The sequence below is a fragment of the Eublepharis macularius genome, chromosome 19 (assembly GCF_028583425.1).
Source record: "Eublepharis macularius isolate TG4126 chromosome 19, MPM_Emac_v1.0, whole genome shotgun sequence".
In the NCBI taxonomy this organism is placed as follows: domain Eukaryota; kingdom Metazoa; phylum Chordata; class Lepidosauria; order Squamata; family Eublepharidae; genus Eublepharis; species Eublepharis macularius.
In genome coordinates this window covers 25,246,545-25,259,422 of record NC_072808.1, presented here as the reverse complement: position 1 = coordinate 25,259,422, position 12,878 = coordinate 25,246,545, and the positions used below count along the sequence as shown (strand labels likewise).

Below are 12,878 nucleotides of genomic sequence, written 5' to 3'. Positions count from 1 at the left end.
GGCAGGTAAGATGTGTGAAAACAGTCAATATGTCTCTAAAAGGGGGAGATTTTCACACCTAGCTCCAGAAGTGTCTGAATCACAGGTGTGTGTAGGCACAGAGCCCATCACACTGTGAATGCACATGTGACTACCTGAAGACCAGCAGCTACAGGTAAGCCACCCCGTCATGTCTGTATCCCTACATCCATGCCATTGTTCTATGTGTTGAATGCTGTACCTTCATTTCATTTTGCAAATGCTCTATCCAACACTTTCGTTTTTCTAACAGCCTGAGAACCCAGCTGTGTTATCTCCTTTCTTTGAAGCTCACGGAAGTGACCTTGTACTGTCTGAAATGCTACAGTTTACTTTCATGCATTCCCAGACCCTTTCCCGTGCAAACCTGTGGTCTAGCTGGGAGGGGGGAAATAAGTGGGTGTTTAGAGTTGTACTTTCCTCAGGTCTCTATTCCTATCAAGGAAGCATGTACTGCTGAGATGCTTTCTTGCCTCTGAGTAATTCTATGGACAAATATATGGAAATGATTGGATTTCTGAATAAAACCATTTATTCAGACTTCTTGTTGCAATGGTACAGGGACCTGTCTACCATATCCTGTCGTCCATCGCCTGACACACCCACTTTCTGGCCTTCCCCACTCACCTGTGAAATGGTTTTCATCCCCAGCAGGACTCGAGTCCCCCTCTGTACCACTGGCTACTCCAAGCCTCACAGCAACCATCTCCTGGACCAGAATGCAGAAGCCTTGATCTGGAAAGGAGTGGAGAGGGTAGTGCAGAGACCTTAAAGTCCTGATCAGCAAATCATCTTGAAGCAGGAGCCACGCTTTGAGCCGAGCCACGGCAGAAAGGCCCGGAGGCCGTCGCTCCACCTTTCCCACAGAGACCAAACACACAAAAGGGCTGAAATATAGACGCAGCCCTTACAAAAGGGGCTTCAACAGGCTTCCCTTGACGCGTGCTCAAATGCTTGCTCCCAGTTTGCCCGTGGCTTGGCTTGTACCCAGATTGGGAGAGGGATCAGCCCGTGCTTGGGTCTCGTGGCCCTTTCTTATATGCCCAGGGTAATGCCGATTGCCTCTTTGGGGACAGGAAGGAATTTTCCTCCAGGCCATAATGGCCAGGGATCCTGGAGGTTTTTTGTCTTCCTCTGGGCATAGAGCCGGGGGTCACTGGGGGAACAGCTATGAATTGCCTGCGTTGTGCAGGGGGCTGGACTAGATGGTTCCTGGGGACCCTTCAGCTCAATGCTTCTCTGTTTTCATGTGAATAAGCATCTTGGATGCATGTGAAATATAATAACATTTATAATGTGGTTTTTAATTGTAAGCTGCTGCAAACTGCCCTCTGAAGAGGCAGCATAGAAATATTCTAAATAATTAATACAGCACTGCACTGTGGAGAAGGGGTTAAAAAAACCCCTGAACAAATTGGAACTTTAAATACAAATGTTTTCCCCAAATCTTGGCCTGGAGGTACCCTCAACTGGATAAACCAGCTGCAAAATCAGTGACCTCTTTGCTTCAGGGGAAGCGGACGTGACAGGAGCCACAGAGAAGCCGAGGCCAATTCTGAACCATCATCCTGGGGGGCGGGGGGGGACCTTTGATCTTCAACTGCCGCCCACCAACGGAAGTGTCCAAAGTTAGTCACTGGGTTGCAAGACAATCTGGCATGACAATAAGAAAAACGGCACAGCCCGTGGCACGAGGGCCACCCCCCAGTTTAGGCACACCCACACCAGCACCGCCTCCAAGATGTGCACGGCCGACAGCTTCTTTCAGGTCAACCCAGGTCCAATCTTAAAATATTTTACAAACTCTTAAGAAGTTGCCCAGGGCACTTCTTTCACCATAGCAGCTGATGAACGGTTTTCTATTCTTGGTACCAGCACATTACACTTCTTCTGAATAAAGGAACATCAAAGTGCCTGAGACTTCTGGTTGCCAGCCACCTCCAGGTGAAGCCTGAAGATCTCCCAGAATAATCTCCATACAAAAGAGATCAGTTCCCCTGCAGAAAATGGCCGCTTTGGAGGGGAGACCGCATGGCCTTATACCCCACTGACGTCCCACACTTCTCCAAACCTTGCCCTCCTCAGGGTCCACCCTCAAAATCTCCAGGAATTTCCCTACCTGGAGTTGGCAACCCTACTGACCCTATACAAAGATGACAGAATGGGGAGATTACCCCTGTGGCAAATATCTTGCCCCTTATTTTCAACTCCCCCCTGAGCAATTTAACTCCTTCCCCAAGAGACTCTGAGGTGGCAGCTAAAACCCCAAACCCAGGTCACTCCAGAGTCTGGGCAACTTTGCCACCAAGATCTATCTTCCTATGGCCGATACACACTCTCAAACAATGGTACAGGTTGGAAGGGCTTCAGCCGTAGAATCGAAAACTACGTCAGCCTTGGTAGCACAAGCCAGCAGCAGGCCGCCATTGCTGCGTCCGCATTTCCTCACTGCTGTTCCTGCTGTCCCAACACTGCCGGGACCGACTTCTCCTTTCCTATGAGGAAGACCATCCCGGCCACACACCCGCCTGCAGCTCTGGCTAGGTCAGCTGAACAGAGCCGATCACACATAAGAGTCACTGGCCCCCACTGCGTCTCATTGGCTCGACTGAGTATCAGGATCTTTCCTTCTGGTCGCAGGGACAATGGCACCGATCATGGACAAACAATCACTTCTAGTTTCACTTAAGTTCTAGCAGGGCAGCCTACTCTACAACTCTTGGCAGACACACACACCCACACACACCCCAATTAAACCGAGAGCCAGTTTGGCGTAGTGGTTAAGAGCAGCAGGACTCTAATCTGGAGAATCTGGTTTGATTCTCCATTCCTGGCCTTGGGTCAGTCACAGCTCTCTCAGAGCTCTCTCAGTCCCACCCACCTCACAGGGTGATTATTGTAAGGATAATAATAACACATTTTGTAAACCGCTCTGAGTGGGCATTAAGTTGTCCTGAAGGGTGGTATATAAACTGAACATTGTTATTATTGTTAAAAAAGTAACTGAAGAAGTGTTTGGGGGAAAGCACGTTCCTTGAGGCTTTAGGCAAACATAGTTGCCAACCTCCAGGTGGGGCATGGAGATCCCCTGGAATTACAATTGTTCTCCAGACTGCAAAGATCAGCTCCCTTGGAGGAAACGGCAACTTTGGAGGGTGGACTCAATGGCATTATACCCCACTGAGGCCCCTCCCCTTCCTAAACTCTGCTCTCCCCAGACTCCACCTCCAAAATCTCCAAGAATTTCCCATCTTGGAGGCAGCAACCCCACAGCCACCCCCTTGATTCCCCACACCGATAGGACAAGGACAACTCCCGGCCTAATTCAACTCCCAGCCTAATCCTTCACACAGATAAAAGTAAAAATCCCACATCAATCTACCACTTCACCCAGCACACCTTGCTTAAAAAAGGAAGAGGGAACAAGCTATAAAGGTCAGAGAACGTTGGAAATTTCTCGTGCCTTGCTGAAAAGCCTGAAGAGTGAGTAGAACTCGTCACTCCAACTCCCAGGCCTCTGTTATACTCCCTAGTGACGCTTGACCTGTTCTACACAGAGAAACATGAAGGGAGAGAGGAAGTTAACCTTTAGTGAAGGTCAAGGAGTAGTAATCCAGCCCAGCAAACCTGTGGAGATCTCCTCTCCCCGGGGGATTTATGCACAAACTAAGTGAGCTGCATTTGTGTGGGTGTGTGCCCTCAGGTCTCAACCGACTTACGGCTAACCTTGCAAGGGGGCTGTCAAGGCAAGTGAGAAGCCGGGGGGGGGGGGGGGGCTGTGATTGCCTTCCTCTGCAGAGTCTTCCTCGGTGATCCCCCGCTTGAAGTACAGACCCTGCTTAGCTTCCGAGATCGGATGAGATCGGGCTGTTCCATGCCGCCTTCCCTCCCACCTCAGATTATGAGGTGCTTCTATTTCATGAACATACTCTTTTTTAAAAATAACGCTAGAGGGCACTGAGAGATGTGACACTGAGAGATCTCTGTCTTTTGGTGCTACACCTCTGAAGATGCCAGCCACAGCTGCTGGCGAAACGTCAGGAACTACAATGCCAAGACCATGGCAATACAGCCCGGAAAGCCCACAACAACCATCATTCTCTGGCCGTGAAAGCCTTCGACAATACAATGCTAGAGGGCCTTTTAAACCTGACATTGTCTATGCCTCAAATTCAGCATGTCTTCCTCTGGCAGTAGCTCCCTCGGCTTGTTCGGCCAGGCTGCTCAGGGCAAAACTAGACGTTAGGGAATCAATGGGTCCAGCTGATAGGCAGAGTTGCCAGGTGACTGCCGGTGGCAGGCAAACTCCCGTCAACTTGCCTCTCTACCGTCCATCGCTGGTGTTCAGGGGGGCAAGGCTGCCTGAAAATCACCATTGGCAAGCAGCCTAGGCAAATGGCCAGGTGTACACTCCCACATGGTGTGCGATGCTGCTGCTTCCAGCACGAACAGAAGTGACGTCATTGTGCACTGAGCCGGAGTGCAGGCAAAAAGGCTGAAAGGGTGCTCATGATCTGTGCTTCCCTGCACACCCCAAAACTCCTGCCGGTTGCCAGGAAAGACTTGGAAGGGCTACCCGTGGATACTAACACCATTTTAGAGTGGAACTCGGCCATTTAAAAATGCCACAAGGGCCAAATCTTGATTGGTCCCACAACACAGTGAGGCCAAGGGATCTTACTTTCCCCGTGCACCTTTTCTGGGGCCAAGAACAGCCCCACCTCAGGCTGTTTCAGCGCTTGGAAAGGCGTGGACCCACCGCACTGCCGCATTTTTAAATGGCTGAGTTCAGCTCTCAAGTTCTTGGCTTCCACCGTTCAGACCCATGTGTCGGGTGCGTCACCTGTCATGCCCAGCAACACCGTGCTGTTCCAATGCCTTGCCTTAGGATTATGGTTAAACCATAACTGACATTAGCCTTGTCTCTCAGACCTGCGATGTGAAACTATGCAACGGAGGTGGTTGTTCTTTTCTGTAACCTTTGTGCTCCTCTGAACTACAACGGGGGTCTCTCTCCTGGGTGGGAAGAAGCGCCTACACGACCTTGGAAAACCTGATACATCATTCCTGCTGTTTTTCGCTTAGATACTTTCCCGCTGAGCTAAATGACCGTTGGACGGGTGGAGGAGAGGTTTAGAAATTGCCCGTGCTTTGAAAAGGGGGGAGGCGAAGACGTTGTCTGCACTTTGAAAACCTATATATGTTTGGCGTGTAACTGTCATTCCTGGCAAAGGTAAGGCCATGATACTGGCAGCTATTCAATAAAGACCTTTTACTGCCTTCAGTGAAGCCTTTTGAGAATGGCTTGGCAGGCCCTTTACACCATGGACACGGTAACATCTCTTCAAGAAGGGGAAAAAGAAAAATCACGGTGATTGATGTCCACACTGGGAAAGCTTCTAGAACAAATCATCCATCAGTCAGTCCTTTAGAAAAGACAGCTGTAATTACTAAGGGCCAGCACGGATTCCCCAAACACAAGTCATGTCAGAGCAGAACCACAAGTGACAGAAGGCACAGATTGGACACTTGTCAGCTTCCCTCAAGTTTTGATGGGAAATGATTCGGTTTCGCTTTCTCAGCCATGCCGGACGCTCCTCTCGGCGGGTCCGGGAGGAAGCGACCGGGCACCCTGACCGGGCGGCTGATCTGCAAGGATTAGCCCCCAGGACTCCCAGGCAGGGAGGCAGGGTCCGGGACGCTGCGGGAAGAACCCCCCGAAATCAATGCGGGGGGGGGGGGAATTGCCCGTTTGTCCCTATGGAGGCCGGCAGACGTGCGCGGCGCCTTGAGTGCCGCCGGGCAACGAGAAACGGCAAATGAAAGAAACAGGCGGAAGCCTGTAAACAAGCGAATCCCTTCTGTTTTACAAGCGTATGTGAAGGAGTGAAGGAGTGGAGGATCTGAAGAAGACTCGCTCTTCCCCTTCGGTGAGTTCCAGAATTTGGCTGGCGCCCCCCCCCCCTAAAATGGCTGCAAAGAAGCAAAGTCCCGCTCTTGGTAAGTCAATCTCGGCTACCTTGCAGAGGGGAGAGTCGCTCGAAGAACTGGTGCGCAGGGCGGTGGTGGAAGCCATAAAACCCTTTGTTGACAAGCTGAACGAAACTGATCAAAGGGTGGGCTTAATTGAAAGCGAAGTGAAAACCATCAAGGAAGCAGCGGGGGGGGGCAGAGAAGTCTGCTTTGGAAAGTGCGTCACTTGTGAAGGCTACGAAAAAAGAGCTGAAGTTGGTGGAGAACCAGCTGATCGGGCTACAGGTGGAACGAACGCAGAAAATTTTGCGTCTCCAAAACGTGAAAGAGGAGGAAAATGAGGATCTGTGAGATTTGGTCTCGGAACTACTGGCGATACCCGCGAGGACAACTAAAGAAGAGGTTAAAAGCGCCATTTTGGAGGTCCGTCGGGCTTCTTCAAAATATGCAACAAAGCGACAGCTGCCTCGCGAGATCATTATTGACTTTTCATTTAAAAAGATTCGGGACACTATCCTATATAACTCATACAAGGCGGATTTGGACTTTATGGGTTTTAAAGTCAAGATTTTGAAGGACGTTCCATTTCTAGTCCGGAAAAGACGTTTTAAGTATAAAAAGTTCGCAGCTCTTCTGAGGGACCATGGAATAAAGTATAAATGGTTACTTCCGGAAGGAATATGGTTTAGACATAAAGATCAAGCCTATAAGATACTATCAGAAGATCAACTAAAGGATTTTGAGGATAAAAACCCGGAATTCCAGTGCACCATGAACGAAGAAAAGGAGAAGCCTGAGGGGGGGGGGGAGGAGACGAGCACCGCAGCGGCGGCTGCTCAGAGAGAACTGCGTCCGGGACCCAGAAGGGGGAGGAAAGTTTAATTTGAATTTGAAATGTGTATTCTGTATGATTAACCACTCCATCATTATCCTATTGAGCTATTTTTGTATTATGGCAGTATGAAGGGAAAACATTGAAGTGTAGTGTTTAGTGTTTGTAGGTTACCCCCCCCCTTTTCTTTTCCCATTCCCTCCGCCCCTTCCCTTTTCCCCTTTCCTTGTGATAGTCTTGTGTAGTGTTGTGTAGTGTTTTTGTAGTTTGAAAAATAAAAAAATTTATAAAAAAAAAAAGTTTTGATGGGAAATGTAGGCATCCTGGTCTCGCAGCTTCGCTCTCCGACTGCTGCCCAACGGACTTTTCAACGGTCACTTGTCCAACATTCCGCCAAGCTGCCTACATTTCCCATCAAAACTTGAGAGAAGCTGACAAGTGTCCAATCTGTGCCTTTTGTCACTTGTGGTTCTGCTCTCAGAGTAAACGTTTAAAATGTATTTACTACTTTGGTTGAATAGGAAAATGCTGTGGACAGAGTTTATCTTGACCTCAGTGAGGCTTTTAATAAGGTCCCACAAGATATTCTTGTTGACAAATTGGTGAAATGGGGTTTGGATCCTACAGTATTAGGTGGTTTTTGGAACTGCTTGATAGATCGCACCCCAAGAGTGATTGTAAATGATTCCTTATTCTCTTGGAGAAGAGTGACGGAGCAGCTCAGGGATATGTCCTGGGCCTTGTGTTGTTCAACATTTTTATAAATAATTTGGACGAAGTAGAGGGATGTTCATTAAACATGCAGACAATTCTAAATTGGGAAGGGTAGCAAATACAGAAGAAGACAGAATCAGTATACAGTATGATCACGACAGGCTGAAAAACTGAGCTAAAAGTAACAAAACGAATTTAAACAGAGGTGAATGTGAAGTTTCCCCACATTTAGGTGGGAAAAATCAAAGGCATAATTATAGGATGAGGGAGGCTTGTCTTGGCAGTCATACATGTGAAAAGGATCTAAGGGTCTTAGTTGATCATACACTGAACATGAGTCAGCAGTGTGAAGCAGTAGCAAAAAAGGCAAATGTGATTTGGGGTTGAATCAACAGAAGTATGGGTCCAGATAATGTGAAGTGACTCTGTCGTTTTGCTTAGACCTCATCTGGAGTACCGTGTTCAATTTGGGCACCATAGTTTAAGAAGGATGTTGACAAGCTGGAACACGTCCAAAGGAGGACAACAAGAATGGTGAGGGCTCTGGAGACCAAGTCCTGTGAGGGAAGGTTGAAGGAGTTGGGAATGTTTAGCCTGGAGAGGATACGACCTGAGAAGTGATATGATAGTCCTCTTTAAGCATTTGAAGGGCTGCCTCAAAGAGGATGGCGTGGAGCTGTTTTCTGTTGCCCCAGTGGATCAGACCAGAACCAACATGTTAAAATCAAAGCAAAGGAGTTTTCAGCTAAATATTAAAAGAACTTCCTGATAGTTAGAGCAGTTCCTCAGTGGAACGGGCTTCCTCGGGGCATGGTGGGCTCTCTTCTTTGGGGATTTTTAAACCGAGACTAGATGGCAATCTGTCAGCAATGCCAATTCTGTTAGTCAGTACGAATTCAGGCAGAGCGTGAGAGGTGGGGCAGGAAGGGCTGAGAGCACTGAGCTCTCGTGGCCCTTTCTTATATTCCCAGGGTAATGCCAATCACCACTTTGGGGCCAGGAAGGAATTTCCCTCCAGGCCAGATTAGCCAGGGATCCTGCAGCCTTTTCCCTTCCTCTGGGCATTGAGCAGGAGTCGCTGGGGGAGTGGGCAGGAGCTGTGAATCTCCTGCATTGTGCAGGGGGTTGGACTAGATTGCCCTTGGAGTTCCTTCAAGCTCTATGATTCTATGGCATTTTTCACTTTCACAACCTCTCTCTCACACACACACACACAAATCCATACACACCTGTGTACCTCTGCCCCTGTGTTCCTTTGGCTGAGGTCCATGTTCTATCCCGGTTCATCCTAGTTAAATTATTAACCTTGTCGAGGAAGTCATTCTGGCAGCGCGCAGGATACTTCCCTGTATTGACTAGCAAAGGCAGATCAAACATTAACCAAGATTAACTCCTTCCGGAGCTTTGGGCTGGTTACAGGCAGTCTAACCATGATCATCGTAGTGAATGTGCCTAGGAAACGGCAGGCTGGGATTCCTAGCCTGATGCTCTCCAAAGCTGCATATATAAATTGTCTCTGCCAAAATTTTCCATCTAAGCAAGCCAGAGAACAGCCAAGAGGCTGAAGGAGGACACAGCATGGACTCGGGGACCTTGATCTTCCCGTGGCAGGGAGCTGGTGAACGAGCTCCCCGACGTCAAGCCACGCGAGAGAGGAGAAGCTCTCTCTAAAAGAATTGGTTTCGTTTAATACTTAGATCCAGAGGAGTTAGCCGTGTTAGTCTGTAGTAGCAAAATCAAAGAGTCCAGTAGCACCTTTAAGACTAACCAATTTTATTGTAGCATTAAGCTTTCGAGAATCACGTTCTCTTCATCTGATGAAGAGAACATGATTCTCGAAAGCTTAATGCTACAATAAAATTGGTTAGTCTTAAAGGTGCTACTGGACTCTTTATGAGTTTAATACTTAAATTTGTTTCTTCCTGGGGAGCCTTTTTTCCCCCAAATTCCTGCCTTCATGGAACACTTTACAACATGTCCTACCATGTGTGGCAAGGGATTCGGAGGGCATGTTCTGTGCTGCCCATTCAGTTCTTACTGGCACCAGCTGCACACATGTGCACACATGCACAGAGAGGGCAGGTTCAAGGTTCTAGATCCAAGCCCAGCCCCTGCAGCATTGCTCTAGAGACTTGGCTTAGGTTTGGCACAGCAACGTGGCCCAAGAGAGGATGGTGCTGGCATCATGCCAGTCACCTCCACACCGCTGAAATTTTCTTCTGAGGAAGCAGGCCTGCCACTGCTGATCTTCCCTTTGAAAAACAGTTTCTATTGGGCCAGCGTTTTCTTGCTCAGTGGCTTTTACTGGCTGGTGGCTACTACTGAGGGCACTTCCCATTTGCCTGTGTCGGAGGGGGTGCAGAAATGGGACTGGCAAGGAACTGTTTTGGCACCAAAGATAGCCAGGGAAGGAGCTGGTGGATAAGAAAGTTTCAGCTTTGGGTGGGCAGAAGGCTCCAACTGCAGAGTTCATAACGCAATTGATCTCCAAACTACATGGCACAGTTCCCCCGGTAGAAAGGGCCGCTGCAGAAGGCAGATTCCGTGGCATCCCATACTGGCCGAGTTCCTTCCCTTCCCCAAACTGTGCCCTTCCCGTGTTCAGGAATTTCCCACACTGGAGTTGGCAACCCTAACCAAGCCTCAGACAAGCCCTCCAGGTGTTTCCATTCAGTCCACTCTTTATGCTGCTGCCCAGACATATTAGACATCCCACCTGAATGTAGGCTCCCTAGAGCAGGCACATCCATCCATCCATCCATCACACTCAATACTGTTTTTTCAGGTCTGAAGGGGGAGTTAATCATCTGGAATTTGGAAGAAAACCCAAAGATGTATGGGGCCAAATGTAGCAAAAATTGACCAAAAAAGGCCAACTTCAGAAGTTTGGTTACCTGGCAAACTTTGAATCCATTACCACAGATTTTCAGTTCTTCACTATTAAAACTTTGGCTGCTAAGGTAAGAGTTGGATCCATATTTAAGTACTTCCTACATATTCAGAACAGCTTGAGGGGGGGGGGATTTTTAGCAGCTAAAAACTTAACGTGCGATTACTTTCCACAGAATTTTAGCACAACTGGCCAAGACCACCACATCAACAGACAGCATACACGAGTCTGCATCTCCAGTTTTTACAAGAGGTTATCTTATAACATTTTTCCTAACCTTTAATGGGTGAAATGAATATAAACATGACATTTTATTTCCTGTTCTTGCAGATCAAGTTTACAGGTCCAGTAAAAAAATATTGACTTCTTGTTCTCAGCATCTTTTGTCAATGCCAGGGAACACTGAATTTCTATTCTGCATGTAAATTAAACAATAAAGTCATTTATAAAAAAAACAAGCCTTTTAAAAATTAAACATAAAGATATATAAGTTCGTGACTATCTCCTTTCCCCCCTTCCCTTTTTAAACTGAATTTAAAATTACATCAAGACTGGCTTGAATCTGGTATCACCTGGTTCCCTGAAGCACAGAAGAATGGGCACTGGAAAACAGATCCAGAGGAGTTAGCCGTGTTAGTCTGTAGTTGCAAAATAGTAAAAAGTCCAGTAGCATCTTTAAAACGAACCAACTTTATTGAGGCATAAGCTTTCAAGAACCACAGCTCTCTTGCATCTGATGAAGAGAGCTGTGGTTCTTGAAAACGTATGCCTCAATAAAGTCGGTTAGTCTCATTGGATAACATTATCAGATTTACAAAATAAAATTTCAGCATTCCGTGTTTTCAATTTTGTTTGAAAAAGTGCAACCATGTACATCCTTGATGTCTGCAGAATATTATATAACCCTGGAACACAAAAATAAGCAAAGCTGCCCCTAAGCAGATGCAAAGTGCTTTTCCCTTACCGGTTCTCCTTAAAACATTGGGGCATAGAGAGAAAAGAGTTCAGGCGAACATGAACCTCAAAGTAAATGCTCTTCAAAAACACCACACTGGATCGGCTTATCCAGAGTCGCTTTTTGCACAGCCAGCTCCCAGGCAGACCCCCGACCGCCACACCTCCTTCCCTTGAAGGGTCAGAACATAATCTGTCCTTCCCTGGCGGTACAGAAGGCGGAACTTATTTTTGGCCCACTCCCGTAATTGTTACGCATGTTGCACTCACACATTGCGCGCATGGGAATGAACATGACAGGCAGAGAGCCCTCCTCAGGCAAGTTTTATTTCTAACTACTCTCCCGGAAGAAATCTTCCGTCTCCTTAGCACACCTCCGCTCCCCCGGCTCCAGGTCTGCTCCCCAGCCCCCTCCAAGCCAGGCAGAGGCCCTGGGACTGCTGCGGGCTGGCGGCCACAGAGCCGCCTCTCTCGGTCACTGGAAGCCGGGACCTGTGGCTGGCGGGCGGGCGGGCTGGCACTCCCCTCCGCTTCGAGGATTTGCCCCTGACACCGCCTGCTCTCCGACATGCCATCCAGAGACACAACTGCCACACCCCCATTCTCATAGTGAGGCGCACGATGAGCCTTGGGACAGGGCGGGAGGCTCCCCCGGGACAGGCCAGGAGGGCCGGGAGGATCAGGCAGGGCAGCGGGGCAAAGCGCCCTCGAGCCGCAGCCGACTCAGGGCCACCCCATCAAGGGGGTTTCCAGGCAGAAGGCCAACAGAGGTGGTTGGCCGCAGGCTCCCTTGGGGGTCTCCCGTCCAAGCAAAACAGGACCGACCCTGCCGAGCTTCTGACCCGCCTGGGCCACCCAAGCCCGGGAACACCCGCCACTTCGCGCTTTCCTATAACGCGGGAAGCTTTGCAGCTCCCCAAAGTGCGTTGCTTGGCGACACCTGACGGTGTTTTCCAGCGCGCTTCAGGGCTCCGAGAACCTTGCCGGTGTGTGGGCGGGGGCCCCGCGACCGGCCCCCGCGCAAAGTCTCCCGCCGGCAGCAGTCGCCGGACTCTCCTCCGCTCCACTCGGCTCTTAAGCGGGCAGCGGCGGCGCCTTAGAGGCCGGCTCGGCCCCCAGCCTCGGCTCTCCAAGCTCGTCCCAGGCGCGCCTGGCCCCGCATCCCGCCCGCCTGCCGCAGACCCGCGCGGCCGCCCCCCGCCCGCCCCTCTCCCCGGCGCTGTGGGGACGCGCGCCTCGAAGGCGCCGGAGAGCCGCCAGCCCGTCAGCAGGCGGGCGCGCACGGAACCGCCCGCGCACGTCGGAAGGGGCCCGCGCGAGGGCTTCTCCCCCCCCCCGCCGCCCCCCCCCCATGGGCTCCCGGACTCACCGCCGGGCCGGCCCACCAGCTCGGGCGTGCCCACCAGGAACTCGCCCCCCGGGGGCAGCGACACCAGGCAGCGGCCGCGCGGCGTGCGCAGCGGGCAGCGCAGGAAGGTCTCGCCCATGGCCTCGTCG

General features: G+C 50.0%; 1 protein-coding gene across 1 annotated transcript in view; it reads right to left on the bottom strand.

Moving 5' to 3' along the window:
• LOC129346156 (ceramide kinase-like) overlaps positions 1–12,878 on the bottom strand; it is a 23,215-nt gene extending 10,337 nt beyond the window's left edge. Inside the window, exons 1-2 of the mRNA XM_055003457.1 lie at positions 12,751–12,878; positions 646–753 (exon numbers count right to left, since the gene is read on the bottom strand). Coding sequence (XP_054859432.1) covers positions 646–753; positions 12,751–12,868 — 226 coding nt within the window. The 5' untranslated portion in view covers positions 12,869–12,878. The remainder of the gene's footprint in view (positions 1–645; positions 754–12,750) is intronic.